Here is a 22,176-nt window from a genome sequence, read left to right on the forward strand (position 1 = left end):
AATATAACAAAACAGGCCCCTCTTGATGTCACCACCTTTCACCCCACTAGCGACGGCCCTGGAACTATCCCTTTATCTTTTTTCATTAAAACATGTCAGGTCAGCTAACCACAAATTCCGTTGCAATATAGGTTTTTCATTTGCCTTAAAAACAGACGAAAATTTAAATTTGATATTAATTTTTTTGTTGTACCGCATAGGCTAACGTTTGGTTTTGAGAGCAACGCGATTCATGCCAAAGAAATTTTACACCAACATCGTTATCGTTTATTTTTCCAGCTTAACTGTAGGTAACCTCCATCTAAATTTGTGTTATTAATCAAGTTACTTAATAATTTTTGAAAAGAAATTGATCTGATTTGTCGTGAAGGGACTCACCTTGAGAAACTCGCGCCATTCCTGTCAGCAATGAACGCGTTGCTAGCCAAGGGCGCGGTTTAAACACTAGCCTAACTGGCAATTTAATTAAATGATAAGTGTTTATTTTACAGCTTACTAGTTCACTATTATTCTAAGCATAATAATGAATAATGTAGTGTCCAGTCTTTTAAGCAATACAAGTGATTTTAGATTCAGTTGTTTCAGAAGATTTAGTTAGGAAATATAAGGAATTCATTGACCTCGCTATTGCATTTACTGGAAGAGAACTCAAAAAGTAACTGCAGTTTAGTGACCTCATGTTACATATTGCCAAATCAACCACAAAAAAGTAGGCTATTCTGCAATAATTTGCTGAATTTTCCATGTTCTGCCAGTCTCAGCTGCTGAAAGTGCGTTTTAGATTATGATACTGAACAATATGACACAAATGGTAAAAATCTGTAGTTTTAATGTGCGATAGCCTATATTTAAGTGATTTTTTTTATTAATTCTTATGACCACAGGCCTGTTCAGACATAATATTGAATGCATATATTAGCATATGGCTTTAAATTAAATCATATGGTGGCGCTAAAGAGACAGATTAGTGTAACAGCCAGATGCTCAAGTTTGAAATTTATTCATGAATGAATGCTTTTTATCATACTATAAAATGTCATTCTGATTATTTTAGTGGACGGTGGAAAATATAAACATTTACATATATGCATTCAGCAGATGCTTTTATCCAGGGTGACTTAGATTGTATTCAAGGTATACGCTTCATCAGTCCATGTATTTCCTGGGAATGTAATTTATACAAAATGAACATAAAACGGATAGAAAATATAAAATTTTGTCAGCTGTTAATGAGATTTTAATGCAAATAAATCAACGACGCATAAATCAGTCATTCAGATCCTGGTATTTATTCAATGTCTTGTACAGTCCATTTAGACCCCAAGTTTTAAATACAATGTGCATGTCATCAGTCAATGTAGAATAAAATATGACATCACCTTGAAAAAGAAAATCTTTAAATTATGAAAAAAACAAAAGTTGAGTAAAGTTGTTGCAATCACTGATAATCCGTAAGACTTTAATATATTTACTTGCATACAGTAGGAAATCGGATGAATTGAAATAGGGGGAAAATGTGTATCACAAACTCATTGCATACAAGAAATTAAGACAAAAATCATTGTAAGTAAATCGCAAAACATGCCCGGTGGCAATAGGCACATTGTGGAACGCCACATACTCAACGAAGCAGGCATCTGGGCCCGAACTGTTATCTTTAAGGCGGTGTTTTATAAGAAAAAAATATGTATTATAACAGCAGAAGTGAGTTGTTTCCACAGTTAAACTCTCATAAAGGCATAAGGATGGAAGCTCAAACCACTCCAGCCATCCAGAAAAACACAAACCACCCATGCATATAAAAATACAAACACTCGTCAACAAAAAAAGCACAAAAAAAAAAAAGGTTAAAAAAAGAGCCCACTTTATAAAGTGATCAGACAGAGAAATACATGCACAATAAAATCAGGGCTGAGCAAACTCTGAGTACCAAAAATTAGAAAAATATACAGAATATGGCACTGAGATTTTGATGATGCCAAGCTGTTATTGCACCTTTAAGAAAAACCTGATGTGGCCAGGGGAGAAAAGAAGCGAAATAGATGCTCGGGGTGAAACTTCTTGCCCATTGCGGTGATGCAGCGGCCGGTAATGGGTTTCTGACAGCCGGAGCAGAGGGAGCCGCGGTGCTCGTGGTAATGAGCCTCACAGTACGGCTGCCCTTCATGCTCGAAGAAACTGCCGTTCACAAACGGAGTGAAACACTCCTGTGGAGGACAGAGAGAAAATGCAGGAATCAGTCAGTTATGCATGAATGATTCAAATAATGCTACAATAAAAAGATTCAGAAACATCTAATATTGAAACGTGCATGCATCCGAAACACCAAGATAGCAACATAAACACCACAAATTTTCCAAAACCATGTCTAGAAAGCAGCACGGCTGATGATTGATGTCTATATGAATTAATATCTGAAAAATTTTGTTAAAAATCTTGGGGAAAAAACCCAAAATGATTAATTATAAAATCAGAATATTTACATATCTAAAAATGTCATTTCAGAATGTATCAAATAAATTTTTTTTTAATATATACCATTCATTATTATAATCATCTGATTTACAACTATATACACTACGATATTGCAGATTTTATGAATGATTTAGTATACTACATTAATAGACAAATATTTATTGCCAGCAACCCTGCTGAATTAAATAAATAAGTTAAATAATAAACAATATAACAATTTCAATACAAGTATAAATCCTAAATATATAAATATGAATTAGAATAATATATTAATAGGCCAAGATATGATGTCAGCAACCCTGCTGAATTAAATAAGCTGAATAAAATGTAATACATTTAATGAAATGTAAATCCTGACAATAATATAACATAATAATCTCATTAAATTTATCAATCCTAAATATACAATTGTATAAGTAAATAATTATAAAATACAAAAAAATACAGAATATTTAAATGTAGTTTATAAAAATACATTGAATATTACAGTCTTCAGATTGATAAATATATACACCCTGACTGTACTGTATATATACTCTGATATTTATTAAATTATTTAGTATAATATATTAATAGGCCAATATTTTGTTTCAGAAACACTGCTAAATTAAAAATATTTAATAACATGTAATAATTGTAATATATGCAATAAAATGTCATGAAATATAATGAATATAATAAAATGTAACATGCTCAATACATTTTAAAAACACATTTAAAAAAATTGAATGCATAAAAATAAAATGTAATAAAATAAAATAAAAACAGGTCCAAGCAAAATATTGGCCTATTAATTGGCTGATATATCAGTACAGACACCCACAAACACACACACTGACCCTGCAGACAAAACACTCAGGGTGCCAAAGAGCGTTAAGGGCCGAAATATAGTTCTCCAGGATGGCACGAGCACAGCCGCCACATTTGGGGGCAAACATGTCGAAGTAGTCCTTCTTACAGTACGCCTTTCCCTCCTTCTCATGGAAGCCTGCAGACCAATTACAGAAAGAGGGCAAAAAAGGTTGCCAAAGGCTTAAAACCATATTAAAGAAAATAAGCTGGTAAAAAAAGGAAACATCAGCTAAAGAGAAGAAAAGAGGTTGAGAGGAGTGGAAGCTGCTTACCCTCAGGCCCAAAGAATGACCCGCACTGGGCACAAAAGAAATGCTCCGGATGCCAAGTCCTGTCTAATGCGGTCACCACTCTCTGCAGGAGGAAGTAAAAGCGATTCGTTACAATGAAATGATGGTGAAAGAACAGAAAGCACAAAAGAATGCAAGAAAAACAAAGAATAAGACTATTATGACTAATTACAGGCAATAGTGTTCATTTCATGTGCCAACCTACAGAAACAAAAGTGTAAATCATTTATTTCCTACATAATTGTTTTAGCAATATAAACTACCCCAATTCTAACTACATGCTAAACAAAATACTAATTTTCAACATAATATATTAATTTAGTTTCTGTTTTTTGTTTTGTGTTAATGTGTATGTTTATCTGTCATCATATAAACATCCAGTCAAATGTTAATTCATGACTGATTCATTCCAATAAGTTCTGTGATTATGAATCTTTAGAACTGACTCATTAAAAGAATCTTCTCATAAGAATCATGTTACTGAACAGACTACACTGGTTGCACTGTATGTTTTTGCATGCAGCCAGCAAATACAAAACCTCATGACTTGTTGTTTATTGCCTTTTTCATTTTATTAATTCCAATAAGTTCTGTGATTATGAATCTTTAGAACTGACTCATTAAAAGAATCTTCTCATAAGAATCATTTGTTACTGAACAGACTACACTGGTTGCACTGTATGTTTTTGCATGCAGCCAGCAAATACAAAACCTCATGACTTGTTGTTTATTGCCTTTTTCATTTTATTATTTTTTTTTGTTTGTGTACTTTATGTAAAATATTGTGTTAATGTGCATTTATGTCTCCAGTCAGTGAGCGATTCAGATGTTAACTCGTAACTGATTCAATCATATAACTCGTGTTCATGAATCTCATTAGAATCATTAGTGAATCAGACTACACTGGTTGCTCTGTATGTTTTTGCATGCAGCCAACAAATAACATACTATGCTGCTTTTGTATTATGCTGTGGTAGACACTTTTGTAAATGTATCTTATTTTAAAGATGTTTAGTCATTTTTACTAAAGATGTATTGCTTTAAAATGACTTTAGAGCCTTAAAGGGGTCATATGATGCGATTTCAATTTTTCCTTTCTCTTTGAAGTGATACAAGCTCTTGGTGCATAAAGAAGATCTGTAAAGTTGCAAAGACTAAAGTCTCAAATCCAAAGAGATATTCTTTATAAAAGTTAAGAGTCAGCCACGCCTACCTAAAACGGCTCGTTCTAACACGCCCCCACATGCCTACGTCACTATCTGGGAAGATTTGCATAACACCGCCCAAATGTTCACGCAAAGAAAGGAGGCGTAACTTTTATTCTCGCTGTAGTATTGTTGTTGCCGCCGCCATGTCGTGAAGGCACTGTGTGCTTTGTTGTGAAACTACTTTGGTTGGCCTTCCAAAAGAGGACGATATCACTTCGTCATGCTTAGAGCTGATCCGTGCTGGTCGCTGAGGAAATACTTCAACTTCGCGCTGTCGATCGCCGGATCGGCTTTCAACGTGGACGAAGCGGAGTCCATGGTCGTCACATGTGGTTGCCGCAGGCATCACTATATGGTAAGGGACGTAACATTTCCGTCACACGCTTGAGGTATTCGGCCAATCACAATGCACTGGATAGCTGGCCAATTAGAGCACACCTCGCTTTTTCAGACCGATGAGCTTTGTAAAAATCAACGCGTTTCAGAAAGGCGGGGCATAGAGGAGAAACAATAATGTACAGTATGTGGAAAATAATGTGTTTTTTTAACCTTAAACCGCATAAACATTTCATTACACCAAATACACAAAATAATGTTCTTTTTAGCAGCATCATATGACCCCTTTAAAAGAGATTTAAGCTTATTTTTTTTATGCATTTACATTCTCAGCAGACTCTCTCTGTGTTGAGTTCTACTGCAAAGAACCTATTTAGAGTGTCTTTAAGTGACTGTTTATGTTTACAGGAAATCTGAAGCCAGAGGTAAAGTGTGGCCGGCTATAGTAAGCACTATCTCGACTGGGTGGTGACATGAGACGCTAACACACATGTCCGTGAATGCCCCGTCTGTGACCGCTTAAGATGCTGATAGGAAGCAGAATCCTTACGTCCAGAATGGGTCCGTTGCAGTAGTAACAGCGTGGAGAGAAGAGGCTGTGGTAGTCCTTTTCACAGTACGGCTGGCCGTCTCGCTCAAAGAAGTTTTTGGAGCCGATTTCCTCCTGACAGTGAGTACACACGAAATGTTCCGGATGCCACGTCCGCCCCATTGCTGTCACCACCTGAATGAATCAAAGAAAATGAGGACAGAAGTATATGATTTCACTTCAAGAAGTAATCAACAAAAGACATAACTGAATATCAGTGGCTCAGAAACTTGTGTTTAAGCCTACAAGCTAAAACTTTAAGATTACAACATCCGTAAATGCATATTCACACTACCGTATGAAATTAAGATTTTGTAATGTTTTTGAAAGAAGTCTCTTAAGCTCACTAAGGTTGCATTTATTTGATCAAAATACAGTAAAAACAGTAATATGTAATACTGTGAAATATTACAAAAAAAAAAAAAACTTAAAATAACGGTTTTCTAATTTTAACATATGTTAAAATGTAATTTCTCCTGTGTGGAAACTGTGATGTATTTATTTATTCAGCATTCTTTGACTAGTACAAAGTTCAAAATCACAGCATTTATTTGAAATAGAAATCTTTTGTAACATTATAAATATCACTTTTGATCAATTAATGCATCCTTGCTAAATACAATATCTATTATTTTTTTTAAATTGTCCTTACAAAAAAAGATATGAACCAGCACAAGTGTTTTCAACATTGATAATAATCAGAAATGTTTCCTGAGCAGCAAATCAGCATATTAGAATGACTTCTGAAGGATCATGTGACACTGAAGACTGGAGTAATGATGCTGAAAATTCAGCTTTGATCACAGGAATAAATTACATTTTAAAACACTTAAATAGAAAACCGTGATTTCAAATTGCAATAATATTTTACAATTTTATAATAAATAATTGCAGCCTTGGTGAGCATAGGAAACTTTCAAATACATATTATAAATAAAATATTATTATTATTATTAATAGTAGTTGTAGTAGTAGTAGTTTTTTCAGATTTATGACAATAAAATAAATTAACTAAAATAGAAAACAGTGATTTCAAATTGCAATAATATTTCACAATTTTATAATAAATAATTGCAGCCTTGGTGAGCATAGGAGACTTTCAAATACATATTATAAATAAAATATTATTATTATTATTAATAGTAGTTGTAGTAGTAGTAGTTTTTTCAGATTTATGACAATAAAATAAATTAACTTCTTAATTTAAAAAAAATTTGTCTACACTGACATGTAAAACAGACACTTTGGTGGCCTTTTTGGTTTGTTTTGGAACAGAGCATCCACTCTAGAGCACAATATCCTAAAAATCCAAAAGCAATATAGGCTTGGATAACGATTTGGGCAGTAAATGAGTTCTTCAAGGGATTTCTTACCTGACCAGCGATGGGTTTCTTGCAGGCTCCACAAACGCCTTTGGCGACAGTCTGGACACCCAGCCGGTTGAGGTCTGACTGCAGGCTGCCCAACATGTTATCCAGTTTATTCCCCTGCTTTGGAACGCTGGTGGGGGAACTCTTGCCCTGAGCCATAATCTACAGGAAAAAGGAAAGAATTTTCACATTTTAAAGACTGCTTCATTAAGCAAAGAAAATGTGGACGCAAATCCCAACACAAAATAAGCAGTTTTGCTTTCTCCTCGGTACACATTACTAATGACTACCAATTAGTCGCTCAGCAGATGCATTCTTCCAAAGCATCTTTTGGTAGACTTTTTACCAGGTCAATCTTGATCAATGCCACAATGCTGATAATTCATGCCTAAACATTTGCAGGGTTTAAAATGATACATTCCACAGAGAACACCCCCAATGTGTTAAATGTCCCCCAATGAACGGTGTAGTGGTTCAGAGATTTATTCATGCCCCAAAACTGATGATCAACTTTGCACCATTATACCGGGAAATCAAAAATGACCATCAGCATGTGAAAAGGTCTTTCCAACTTCAATAAAGATTCAGCATGTACATCAAGAGCTACTGAACTGCACACATTTAATTGCACAATTTATTAGTCAATACATTGCAGGATGTTAGTGGTTATTAAACAACCACCGCATGCACTTAAAGAAGCACAAGTAGTTCTCAACTTCGCTGAAACACTGAATCACTTATGTGGAATCAATTGTAATTAGCCATAGCAATGCATATAATGGAAATGTTTACTGCAGCATTTGTCTTATTATTTCACAGCCTTTAGAGCAAACAGCAATCAACAGCCAGTCTGGTTAGATTTTATGCAACATTTGCAATGTTAAATGTCAGTTCATTTCACATAAATAGTAAGGCTTTTCAATAAGGTCTTTTTTTATTAATATTAATCTAAGGAAACCAGTCTCACACTCTCTGCATAACCATCCCTAAATACATCAGGATCGAGAAGGTGTTAAAGACATAATCAGATGACAAACTGAGTGAGGTTATGGGTCAAAAAGGCCTGGTAACCCCATCTCTGTTCTCCCAATTCAAATAACCGTGACACAGAAGCATTCTTTAGAAAGCAAAAATAGCAACCCACACATCCTCTGTTATTTCTGCATATGAACTCACACTTAAACAAGCTACTCTTGAAGCACTTCCACACAGCCTGACTTCTGACTTGCAGGTCATTCTGCAGCATATTCTTACATTTACACAATTCCAGCAGACTTAAAAACTTTGCTTTGCTTTAGAGCCAAAAACCTGCCAAAACAAGTAGAACTTAGAAGCATAAGGGCCTTTCGCACCGCGGGAACCTTTTCATAGTACCAGAACAAATGACGACGCTGTCGACCGGCTTTACGTCACTTCTTAGTACACACTGTTGGTGTGAATGCAACCCTTTAAATAGTACTGGGAAATAGTTCTCGCAAAATCGTCCCAGTACTTTAGTACTGTACATTTAGTTCTGGAACTAAAGCGGTGCGAAAGGCCCTATAGATGGTTACAAACTTAGTTTTAAAAGACAACTGTACAGATCAACAGCCTTTTCTGTGGTCACTAGCACTTCATTTGCAACAGAATTTGTTCATGTACCAGGAATCTACAAGGGGAAAACACAAGGACAGACTGTCTTCATGGGACATGTTGGCACCAGCAAACTATTTAATAAATGCTGAGACACTCCTAGTGCAAACGCTGTTTGGAGGTCAAACACACAACAGTATGCGCTTTGCATGCAACATGCTAGAAACCATGAAAGAATGGATAGAAACAAGGCAGAGGGTTCCCACACTATCTGACCAATGTATTTTCAAAATCACCATTCCTGTCATTTTATTATCCACATTCACTATATCTACATTTACTATAAATTCCGAATGATTCACTAAAGAAACTGAATTGTGAACCAGTCCAAGAGATTCATAGAAAAGAATCCACTCTCAGAATGATTCACTATGGCTTGTGAGTAACTTTTCCTCTACACAAACCCAATATACAACCAGTTTCCTATGACTTTTTATTCATTTCCATTTAGACTTTTCCAGGCCTTACAAATTCCCTCATATTTCCCCATTTTCAATGACTGTGGGAACCCTGAAGACATAGAGGCAAGCTCTGATCAGATGCAGATAAACACAGAGAGCAAGTTCGTGCCTGTACCGGTGGAAAAACAGGTTCATATTCCGTTTGGCAGCCAACAGACGCTAAAATCTTTGGTGGAGGGGGCGGGGTCACAGGTTTGGGAGGAGGGGATGGTGGAGGGGTGGGGTCTTTAGGTGGAGGTGGAGTTGGAACTGGAGGAGCGGGAGGAGGAGGAGGTGGAGGAGGAGAGAGCTCCCAAGGGGGTGGAGGTGGTGGGGGGAGAGGAGCGGGCATCAGTATCACAGGGTCTGGCTTTTTTGGGACAGGATGGGTTAGGACTTTTTTCGGAGGACTGGGCGAGTCTGGAGGAATGATGATCTGATGGACAAAGAAACATGAAACACGTAGCAGGAAGTGAAAGGAGCACAAAATGCAGAATAAAGGGCAAAAAATGGGTTCTGGAAGTAAAAATCCCATTCATTTTCTACATAGGGAATTTTTTTTTAAAGATAACTTTATTATCGTAACTTTTAAAGACAGATCTGTTGTGAGCTCTAAGGTTGTAAAATCGAAGGTATATGCTTTTGCTGAAGCCATCAGTCGGCATTATTTCTACTTATTTTAAACAATTGTGTTAAACAGCAGAATTATTAATTAAGCACTGCCTGACTTGATAAGCTCTCAAAATACTTAAATATCTGTGTATATATGCATATTCTGCTATAAACTTAAAATATAAATCATATATTACTTTCCATCAATAAATCCGTTAAGTACACAGTCTTGTACCTTTGCCTTTTTAATAAATTTTCAAATGCTTTTTGCTTCAAAAGTTAGTAACATTGTGATTTTCCTCTTTGCTGGATGGTTTGGCTTATAGTGCTTAAAAAAGACTTTTTAAAAATCCCTATGGAAAAATACCCACCAGGAACCTCTGGTGGGCGTTGTTGCTCTCTATTTGAAACCGTTTATAAAAACCAATATAAGAAATGTTGTTTTGCTAGCTTTTTGTGAGTTCCACCATTAACCTTGTGACTTGCACTACCTTATCAACCGTTGGTGATGCGCCACCTTCCTCTCTTAAGCGCTGTGGGTTGGAACAGACAATGACCCCTTCCGTAAGCCAATCATCTGGCTGTTTTCGTGGCCGCTCAGTGCGACCGATTCCCAGTTTCCCTTGCAGCTCTTCAATGAGTAGATCCTGCGAGTTGCTCTTGTTGAGAATTAGCGGGCCCATTTTTTTGCGCATGTGGCCATCACGAAACATCGGGTGGACGTTGGACGTTTCCTTTGTGCGTCTGATGACCGATTTAAGCTGCGGAGAGGCAGCATTAATGAAGTGACCTGACCACTTTAAAATTTAGAACATGCAATGCTTTCAAACGGCTCTGGAAAGCAACCTCACACTGATCTGGTTTGGGACAATGCATTGCATAGCTTCAAACATCCTCTTCATGACACAGCAGAAACGTCTCTAACCTTCTACAAACAATCTGAAATAATGCAAGAACATGTATAATGACCGTGAAACAAACACAACGTGCCAAAAACAATGCATAGCAAAACTGACAAAGCAAACTGTCAATTTTAACCTCTTAGTTCAGTTGACATTGCAACTAAAATCATTTAATTCAATGCATTTATATTTAAAATTTGATTCAAAACTAGGGCTGCACGATAAATCGCATGCGAATGTCATGCGCATCTCGTCAGTAAAGCAGGTTCTGTGATTAGTAGTAAATCTCCATCACGTGCTTTCAGATGGAGCAGCATTTAATAACACAGAGCCGTAGATCACTGACAAGCTATGCAATATCGCGTTCATAATCGCAGATGTATCGCTACTTTAGACTATAATCGTATCAGTTACTTGGAAAACTCAAAGCAGTTCAGAAAACGTTTAGATAAGTTCAGATGCAACAGATTTTGCCCAGATATTGTACATTATTTAAACTAATTGCAATAAAAAAAATTTGTAACTAGCAAACACAAGCAATATATGATTTAAAGGTTAGATTTCAAGATCAATGCATATGAATCTACATGATTTTAATGCATCGAGAAAATGAAGTAACCGTCATATCCTTAGACTTCACACATCACCTTTAGCAACTGCAAACAATTTTTTTGCATCATGCAAAACCATCAGACTATGGAATCAGTAAATGACCACTTTGCAGAACATCTCCTGCATCAAGTGCCCTGAAGAAATGGCAAAGAAGTGAAGATGGAATGCAATTGCACAATGAAACTCCACTACAGAACCGCAAAGAAACAAGCAAGCCTAGCCTTGTTGTCCAATTAGCGCCATACACCTCATTGAGGAAGCGCGTCAGGGCATGCATTTGAACATCGCAAAGACTCCTTCCACAGAATCTTATCCATTTCATGCACCAGACATACTTTGGATTCCTCAATTCGCCACCTTTCCAAAAACACGTGATGCAAAGCAATGCAACAGAAACCTAATTAAATGGCTATCCCTCCAATTTTAGGAGCACTAAGTGACGTCTGCACATGCGTATCAGGTTTTTGAGAGGCATATTTAACTTGCTAATGGTGGGTGCTTCTATCCGAGCAGGATGGAAAGGTTCAGATTGGGTATCAACAGGCCCCTTGGCCCAAGGATCAGGCCCATTTATTTGAGAAAGCATAAACAGCCGTACGTGGTTCAGCATGCTTCTCGCCCATGCTCGCTAAATTTAGGGGTGCAAATTGGAGACAGTCTGACAGAGTTGGTGCGCCTCATACTTGTCCAGAAGTGGAGAGCCTTTCAACCGCTGATGGCTGGAGAAGTGGAAGGTCCAGCGAAACATCTGACGCTCCAGGGAATGATGTGGGGTCCATCCAAGTGACATCTTTAAAGCCACCTGGTGGTGTCGATTGATGAAGACGTGCCAGAACATCATCGTTCACCTCTAATGAGGCAGGAGCTCCTTCACCCAGTTTCACCGGCTCTGGCTGAGAAAGACTGGACGTCAACAGCTTCTCCAGAGCTTCCTCAAGAAGAGGCTTGGGGCAAGGAAGACTTAATCCCAATATGCCCGGTTCAAAGCTCTCAGGTTTCTCTTTGGAAGGCTTCGGAGTTAATGTTAGGGTTGAAACTGGAGGAGCGGGCAGTGTAATGGTAGTTGGCACCAGACTCTTGCTAGTAATCCCTGTCTCGGGACTTGGGCTCTTGGCAAGGACTCCAGGGATTGGACTTTTGGTTGCTCTAACAGCTGTAACGGGGCTTGGGCTCTTTCTTACCACAACTGGACTAGAGGTTTTAGCAGTTGTTACAGGACTAGGACTTTTCACATCGACAATTCGATTTGAGCTCTTGATAACCTGTGGAGGACTGGGGCTTTTAGATATCCTTGGAGTTATAACTGGTGAGGAGGCCTTTGGTACCACAGGTGGACTATTTTTGGTGACCGAAACAGGATTTGAGATTTTCGGATCGACGGTCTTTGGCGAACTGACTTCACGTTTGTGTAAACTTAATGCCGGAGGGCTTGAGGTTTTTGCAGATGGTTCAGGTGATAAATGAGACTCAGGGGCTGAACTCTTTGTGCTAGAAACTACCAGGAGTTTCTCTGAATGGGTCTTGGAGGAAGTGCAAAGCACCATGGATTTGGACACTGGAGCAACAGTTGTCGATTCCTCAACAATGTGGAGTTCCGGTAAAAGTGGTGCGCAATTTGGGGAAGGCTGGGGAGGAACGCTGCGGTCCGATACCTCTGCTTCTGGGATTGAAGGGACTGTGAGGTACTCCGTCACCACAAGATTGGGAAGTTCTGACCCTTTAGTGGATAATGAGTCCTCCTTAACTGACAGAGAGCCAGACTAGACAACCAACAGCAAGACAACAACAACAATAAAAAGAAAGGGAGGAACGCATTTGAGTAGAAACATGAAGGAATGACATGCAAAATGAGGAGGCAATATGACAACATTCAGTCTGATTCATTATCTTACTCTAAAATACGAAAACTATACATAAAAACCAGTGGCCTAATGTAATGCATTATATCTCAACATGTTTTGCTTATTTAGTCAATGTAACAAAATATAAATTGGTTTACCAACATGAAGGCAAATATAATCACCAGAATTCCCAGATATAACATGACACCACAACCCCAGCATTCCAGATTCTCTCTTTTCGACCGCAGTGTGGCTCACATCCAAGATAGAAATGCTAACAAGACCTTCCTAATGGACCCATGAGAGCATGCCCTCATACAGGCATATAAACCCCTTATTCATTTTAAAGGCCTTGAATGATAATAATCTACTGTTTACTATCTGATTATCATTATCAGCACTCACAGACATGCATGATAAACCACAACAGCTGATACCCCCCTACAAATGCAAAACCCAATGACAACTCATTAAAACAACCCTTGTAAAGCTTTAAGGCAGATTATTTGCCAATAAGAATTACATAAGCACTACAAAATAATTTTGCTAATTAAACACTTATTGTCTATTTCAAACACACATTATAAAACGGATAGTCCCGTCCTTGATTCTGATTGACTGAGCCGTGTTCGAAGCTGTTGTAAATTACACTACAAACATACACCTTTGTTTACTTCTGTGTGTTGCTCGGCAACCAATTGTTGGAACCACAACTGTTTCTGAGGAACTACATTGTTTGGTGGAAGAGACAACGCAATGAATTACTGTTTAGGGAGATTGTTTGAAGGAAACAAGAAAAATAATGTAATTTTTCTCTCTGTCTCCAAGACTTACATTGCTCTGAACTTTAAAGTCAGACAGTGAGGCCATGAGTTCGTCGAGTTCTCGTGTCGCCGAGGAGGCGGAGATTCTGGCCTGCTGTTGGCAGGGGGTCTCCTCCTGAACTTCTCTCAACTCAGGAACCACTGGCACTGCAGGGGCGGGTCTATTAATGTCACAAAATTAAAAATGAGATATAAGAAAAGGTCTAGATCACAGATAGGGAACCTAGTAAAGTTTTCACTTGTTCACATGTTTTCAGCTGGTGGTTGAGGAGAGACCCCCCCACATGATTGTAAAGTGCTTTGGGTGTACAAAAATACACAATAAAGCGCTATATAAATGCATCATTCATTCACATCTTTTCAGCTAATTTAAATATCAGTGTTTACTAGAGTTAAGTCCAAAAGAGCACAATGAAAATCTGGGTTTCAAAGTCTAATTTAAACTAAAAAAATAAACTAAGATTTAGGATTTACATTTTTTTTTTTAACATCATTCAATTTTCTGAAGTTATGACAGAAATATTAAAATAATATTTTAAAGAATATTTCTACTCATTAAAAGCGGTAAAACAAATATAAAATATTAAAATTATAAAATAAAAATATTAATAAAATATACTCTAAGAAGTTTGGAATAAATTACTTTTTTTAAAAAAGGTCTCATGCTCATCAAAGGTGCATTTATTTGATCAAAAATACAATAAAAACAGTAACATTGTGAAATATTATTTTTAATTATTAAATATTAATTTAACTTTTCTATTTGAATATATTTTAAAATGTAATTTATTCCTGTGATCAAAGCTGAATTTTCTGCATCATTACTCCAGTCTTCAGTGTCACATGATCTTCAGAAATCATTCTAATATGCTGATTATTGATAATAAGAAACATTTCTTATTGTCAGTTGAAATTTTTTTTTGTTAATAATCGTTAGTAACTGATAATATTAAGAATCATTATTAATAATTGAGCACCAATAATAACTGAGCAGCAAATCAGCATATTAGAATGATTCTGAAGGATCATGTGACCATGAAGACTGGAGTAATGATGCTGAAAATTTAGCTTTGCACCACAGAAATAAACTATACTTTAGTTTAGTGCATTTATATAAATGCAGCCTTGGTGAGCAAAACAGACTTCTTTTTAAAAACATGAAAAAAAAATCTTAACTATAAAAAATAAATAAATAAATATTTTCAGTAGTGTGCAAGCTTACGCAGGGGCCGGCACGGAGCTCTCCAACTCATTAAGCAGGTTCTCCACACTGGGTGTGACATCTTCTATCCCCCGTCCGGGTGCATTACGTTTGGGTTTCTCTATCTTAGGAGGAGGTGCTTTCACTACTGATGAGACGCCGTTTTCTGGGACATAGCGCTGGGCGTTGCTGGCTGGTTTGGGTGGGTAGGTCTCTGTGAAACACCAAATGGAAAAACATCCATTGGATTTGATATACTGTCAATAATGCGTGTATGCGTACGTGATGCTTGTAGAGCTTTAACAACCTATTAACCCTGAGGTTTGAAGCGCTCACCTTCAGTAGGGAAGGCGGGTGTGCTGTGCTGTACAGCGTTGAGCTCCAGCAGCAGACGGTCCAGCTCTGACAGGTTACTGCCCAGTAATGAGCTCATGACGGCGGCGGGGGAGTCAGTAGTCTTCTGCTTGTTAGGGAAACTATAGACGTGCTCTTCTTCAGACTGTGACACACGAGGACTGGCACTTTTCGGAGCTGAGCTGAAAGACTTGAGGAAAGAAAAAATAAAGTTGCCTTACTTTTACTAAGCACTTTGACAAGAGCAGAAATAGCCAAAATGGGTAAACATTATGAAAAAAAAAAAAAAGTTATGATACTGTACATCTGGGGTCTCAAAGCACTGCTTTATGTAGTCTCTCAAATATTAATGGATTTATTTTTTTAACTTTGTGTAACAAAGGTTGGATGAAAATTTCACCTTTTGTGTGCCGAAACAACAGCATAAAAGTTTGGAATTACATGAGGGTTAACATGAGGGAAAACATTTTTTTATTTTTTTTTGCATGAGGATCAATATATCAGTCCATCCACTTTTTGGAACATGGAACACAATGCATTTTTTGCGATACTGCATAATTTGCCATTTAACCACAAAATAATTGCTAAAAGCACAGTACTACTTCTACATGTTAGTCTGATAAAGAAACATGCATTAATGAGAAAAAGCATGGGCAGTGCTTTAATGTTAATAAAGATTTGTTAAATGCAATTAAGCCACAAAAAAGAACTAAAGCTTTCTGCATTTTTTTCCCTGTCATGCATGACTATTGTGCATCTAGAGTCACATGTAATATGGTAAACGTGGTATCATAATAATAGAAATAACAGCACATTTTTTCACAAAATTCTGGAAATTACAGCCACAAAATCAACAGTCATGTTGATTGCAAAAAGTCACCAAAAGCGAAATCCTGGTGGGACTGATATGTAATGACAGAACATTTATTTTGGGGTGAACTATGCCTTTAAATAATTCCTGTAATCCCATAGAGCCAAAAACATACATTTAAACACCCAAATGTATTCAGTGTGACAGCTATCAAAAGCACCTGATGTCTTTCACAGAATATTTAAAGAAGCTAAGCTACAAACATTAAAATATGACCACCTATATTCACATATCAATGCATTTTCAATATCGAGCAACATAACCCACCCTGATGTGTTAATTATAACAGACATAATTCAAATCAAATTGAACAATATAATACTCCAAAGCAGTCACATACCTAAAAGTTGAAAAGCATATAATAAACTGGGCTATTTAATTATAAAACTGTTGGCCAGTGCATTACGGCTTCAAACAGCCTTCCTCAGAGCACCTAATCGAACCATCTTAAAGGTGCAGCCGCAAAAACAGTCCGATTAATTCTCTCTAGGGCTGTCAAAATGGCTGAAAAACTGAATTCGAATTTTGTACTTAAATATTATCAAAATTCGAATTATATTCGAATTTAAAATGTATAATTTCAGTTATGGTGAAGAAAAGCTTTTGGCTTCTCTCCTGAGGCCACAAGGGGGCGCATCGAGCAAAATATTACTAATGCACTTCTCTCCGTCACTGAAAGTGGAAAATGGTTGTGAAAAACTAAATTATGACTGTTTTTAGTCCAAGAAAGCTCGACTAACATTGTAAGTGAACTTAGATGCCACAAAGATGTATAATATGGCCCCATTCGAGAAACCTTGAATATGTTGAACCTGCTTAATGGCACAAGTCTCTGGAGCAACTGGAGATGAAGTGCTTTGCTCGAGGGCACAACAGAAAGTGGAACAGGCCGGCTTCTGGTATTTGTCATAAGGTTAAAGGATAACCGAGCAGACTCATATAAAGACCAGCAGACAGCTCTGGGGAATAAAGAAACCCTACAGGAAGTAATGGTGCCTTTTACCTGGGTTGATGAGTGCTTCGATTCTGGCTTTTCTACCCAAGATCCATTCAGTGTTTGAGCAGGAGGAGAAGCTACTCGAGGTGGGGAGGACACGTCCTGATATGAGTCACTTCCTGTGGGGTAGGAATATGGCGTCTCTTCTGGCAGAAAAACAGCTTGTTTGGAAATGTGGGAGGTTGTGGACTCCAAATCCGCGAGAAGAGCATCTGTAAAAAACAGAACAATGTAAATATTGGTTTGATTCTCAGGGTTGGTTGGTTTTTTAACGCCACGAATCACATGATCAGGATGGTGAAATCACTGCAGGCTTCACTCATACGGGGTGTGGTGAGAACGACAATCTCACACGTAAAGACTGCTCTGAAACAGCATGCCTACAGGGATAGATTCAGCAGGAAGTAAAGCGCAAAATGCATGTGCATAAACAGACACACTTCTTAATGCACACATAAAATCAATATTCAAAAGCCATAAGCGCATAACAGAAAGCACTTACACAATCCGCACACAACTAGGAAAGCTTGTAAAACATGCTCTTAAGTGACTGTCAACACATCTCTGGTTTAAAAGTCCTTCATTTAGCAATTACTTCTACGATAAGGCACCTTTAGATCTCGGTTGCATCAACATCTTTGCTACCGAGCGTGTCACGCCATGTCTACACAGGAAGTGATTGATGTCACATTGCAGCATGACAGCTCGAGGTTCTGGATAGTGGAAGCGAAGCGACATGTCACCTTTAATATATCTGTCAAACTGAACCAGTGAGCTATGATATGATAAATAATAATACTAATGAAATTCTAAAACCGATCGATATAAAAAAGGACTAGCCTACGTATGGGTTATCGCAGAATAGCAAAATAATTGTATATATAATGTGTGCATATGTTTAGAATAAAAAAATATATATTTAAATCAGTGAGCAAGAAACATGGTTTGAGGATAAAAAAAAAAAGAATCGGAGAATATTAATTCATAGGTAATAAAATTCAGAGGAATTTATAAATATAAAATGCATAAACTTCAACCCAAATTACTTTTCAAACATATAACTCATTAAATCCAGAGAAAATTTATTCATTAATACAGTATAACACACAAAATTCAGAGCAAATAAATCCATAAATTTATCATAAAAATCCTTTCATATAATTATTCCTAAATATATAATGCATAAAGTTCAGAGCAAATAAATTCATAAATATTTAGCTCATAAAATCCAGAGTAAATCAATCCATAAATATATAAGGGCTGATATTCAGAGCATATTATTTGAAAATACATTTAAAAAAACAGAGAAAATTAATTTATAAACATAAAAAAATGTATTGATAAACAAATAATTCATCAAATTCAGAGGAAGTGAATACCGTATTGGCCCGAATATAAGACGACCCTGATTATAAGACGACCCCCCTTTTTCCAGATGTACCTTTTGGAAAAAGGCTTTTTAAAAACCAAATCTTGTTTTTTCTCAGTAAAACACATTTTGTCTTCAATTATTTTCATATTGCATATTTTTCCTATTTTAATTTTTGTTTTGAAAGTATGGTAAAAACTGGTAAAATGTACCAACAATCACATTTAAAAAATATACACTTTTTGATATACCATTAAAAAAAAAAAAAACAGGTAGCCCATCTGAATTAGGACATTTAGGCTATCCATCTAATAGTAGCCTACCAAATTAACTTGTAATCTTATTAACAGTAGAAGTTAAATCTTACTGTAGTCTTCAAATCTGGGTACTGTCTTACGTTTTAAAATCACAAAGGGAGTTTGGTCCCATCAGGCTAACGTGACAGTCACGACTCATGCAGCTGTAAGGTTTTCTTTTTCTTTTGTTTTTACTCGCGATCTTTACAACACGCATTACATTACGTATTTCATGGCACACTCGTTTTATGTGTATTTGGCGCCACCTAGTGTTGTGGGTGTATTATTGACATGTCAAAGTCTAGACCCTGAATATAAGACGACCGCGTTTTTTCAGATGTATTTCCAAGAAAAAAATATCGTCTTATATTCGGGACAATACGGTAATATACAAAATTCAGGACATATTAATTCAGAAATACATGACACAAAATACAGAACAAATTGGTTTATAAATATATAACACAAAAACAAGAGCAATTAATTCATATATAATTAAACTTATATTAAAAATATTTCAGACAAATGTGAAAAATAAAGTAGCTACTGTAGAGTTCCCATGAAGCACATTAGGTGTCTGTCAAATGAAGCATCGGTTGTCAGTGTTTGGGATTTGATTGTAATTTTTGATGCTTTTCGACACACCAATCATGTCCAGTGTGGAGATAATGATAATCTAGACGTTAGGTTTATCCTCTACCACACGTTATACAATCCAAACTCACACAAGACGAGTGCAACAAAATCATCAAACTCAACAAGCAACTTGTGTAAGCAGGTAAACTCTGGTCAGTCCACATTGTTAATCACACAATATCAACAACAGTAGATCCCCAACATCACCATTACAGCCACAAACACATGAAGGCCACAATCCCAAAGAAGAAACAACCAGTTAAAGGCAAATAACAGGAACGGAGTGAAGCTGGTTACTTACACTGTGAGCGGGACAGACAGAAACGCCCTGCTGAGCTCTGTGTCTTTACCTTCGCACTTTATCTCAGACAGGAGGAGCTACGACAAGGAGTGGAAAAAACAGATAGGATAAGGATGGATTATCAAAGAGAGATAGAACGATCTAGACAGAAGAGGAGAAGAGAGAGGACAGGGAAAACGGAGCATTTCGAGACAGGACAAGTATCGTAAACTCTTCTGCGTTCAGTAGCAGTGACTGTGGAGTCGTCCGAGGGGAGGGCGGGCGCGTGAAAAACCGTGTTCGGTATTCGACCCAGTGTTTCAGTTTGTTCGGCTTCGGCCATTTCGGTGCATCCCTACTAAAAACAACAATTTCTTGTCACTGAAACACAATGGTTGGAAATCAAAATTCTTAAATGCCCTAATTTTTCCAAGGTTTTATGACCGTGGGAACTCTGGTATTATTTTCTGATAAACATCTTAATATAAGCCAATTCTAAAGAATAAAAGCCTCAAAAACACCTTTGTCTTTGCCTGCTGCCAAATTAGGCCACAAGTTACTGCTGTATAGGAGTAACAAAAACTATAAATAGAAAATGGAAGCATAACTGCATATATTCTTCCTTTTTTTCCATCACTAATAAACTAAGCAAAAATTGAAACCGCTGACCTTTGTTTGGTGTGTAAATATTGCTTTTTTTTTTTTTTTTAGTCAATTGTCCGTTTCTTCTGAGGGAAAGGAAGGGTCATTCCCATTCCAAAGCATTCCCAACATTCCACTGGGCTCGATTATGTATACAGCCAGCAGCTCACTAGATAACATTTTCTCTCAGGGGGATTTGCTTACATAAGCTATAGACACTATGCAAACCCATATATGACCACGTTTTAGGGTCGACAAAAAACACGACGGGGTTAAACATTCCCAGACATTATCTAGAAAGAAAGTCATTCCGAAAATCCTGCAAGAGCGAGCAGAGGACCGTTATTCCTTTGAAAGACTATACAGGATGCCACTTATTCAAACATCGTTTATCACTGAAAACTCATCAGACGATCTCGGCTCAGCTTCAAAAGAGGGACAGTCCACTTAAAATCAGTTATCATCTGTACAAATCAGGTCAATAAGGGCCAGTCATCATGGTTTCTGAAGGTTTTATAAAAAGTTACATTTTTAAGACCAAGTAAAGAAAACGTAAGGAATAAACTGAATGCAACACTTCAAAGTTTAAAAATTCAACTTTCAACCTATTGTCATTAGTTTTACAAAAAGAAATAGCTTATGGCTTGGATAGCTATGCTTCCAACTACTAGAATATGAGAATAAGGTCGTGTTACTCTGCAGAAAACGCCTAGCTGTGAGTGCTTGAGAGAGTTCAGTTACGACTCTATTATCATCTCGAGCATCGAAACACATGCATGCTGTAGAGAAAAAGATGTAATGTCCCTTGAAATGACGCGTTTGTGACAGAGTCAAAATAAGGATGGAAAATTATCACTTTTATAAATGTCAACTTTTTGATGCAAAAAACGTCATAAGCTAACCTCCAAAAATATAATATAGAATCTAAAAAAACATTTTATGACTTTTTTAACCAGTTAGCTCTATGCTATTGCTAAGCGAGCTTGTTAACCAAACAACTTGATCGACCACTACATTTTTCTATATTGCGGTATATACGTATATGTATATGTGTATATATATATATATATACACACACATACAGTGCAGTACTACTTAAAATTGTCACAGTGATAAATTTTAGTTTTGGCAACATTATTATGATGTAGGGCTGTACGGTAGGATGATACAAATCCTGGCCACGATAGCATCTATTAACCAACCTTTTTTTAGTGGTCGACCGATATATCGCCAAGGCCGATATTTGGCATTTTTTTTTAAGCATCGGCCGATAAGTTTTTCTGTTTGGCCGATGCGTTCGAGGCGGGACTTAGGCGGGACTCCCTCTTGTTTGCCGTCGTCGTTAACAGTTCTGTCTAATATGTATAGAAGTCGGTCTAATAATCCGATAGAACAAAGGAATTAAAATGTATACAAAGAGTATTATAACGATTGCTTTTATATTATTAGTAATAGAAAAGCAAACATTATAATACTTTCTCGTTTGCCGTCAGCATTCAGCAAATACGCATTTACATCATTTAAACAAATCTTTGAATGGCTAATGA

General features: G+C 36.9%; 1 protein-coding gene across 1 annotated transcript in view; it reads right to left on the reverse strand.

Annotated features, from left to right (window-relative positions):
* Positions 1–1,905: 1,905 nt before the first annotated feature.
* The window catches only part of pxna (paxillin a), a 35,741-nt gene continuing 15,470 nt past the window's right edge, over positions 1,906–22,176 (reverse strand). Inside the window, exons 2-11 of the mRNA XM_016534223.1 lie at positions 17,413–17,618; positions 15,521–15,728; positions 15,206–15,398; positions 13,994–14,144; positions 7,124–7,282; positions 5,712–5,885; positions 3,600–3,681; positions 3,315–3,463; positions 2,009–2,207; positions 1,906–1,922 (exon numbers count right to left, since the gene is read on the reverse strand). Coding sequence (XP_016389709.1) covers positions 1,906–1,922; positions 2,009–2,207; positions 3,315–3,463; positions 3,600–3,681; positions 5,712–5,885; positions 7,124–7,282; positions 13,994–14,144; positions 15,206–15,398; positions 15,521–15,728; positions 17,413–17,618 — 1,538 coding nt within the window. The remainder of the gene's footprint in view (positions 1,923–2,008; positions 2,208–3,314; positions 3,464–3,599; positions 3,682–5,711; positions 5,886–7,123; positions 7,283–13,993; positions 14,145–15,205; positions 15,399–15,520; positions 15,729–17,412; positions 17,619–22,176) is intronic.

Source organism: Sinocyclocheilus rhinocerous, unplaced genomic scaffold (genome assembly GCF_001515625.1).
Source record: "Sinocyclocheilus rhinocerous isolate Xijiao unplaced genomic scaffold, SAMN03320098_v1.1 scaffold1295, whole genome shotgun sequence".
In the NCBI taxonomy this organism is placed as follows: Eukaryota; Metazoa; Chordata; class Actinopteri; order Cypriniformes; family Cyprinidae; genus Sinocyclocheilus; species Sinocyclocheilus rhinocerous.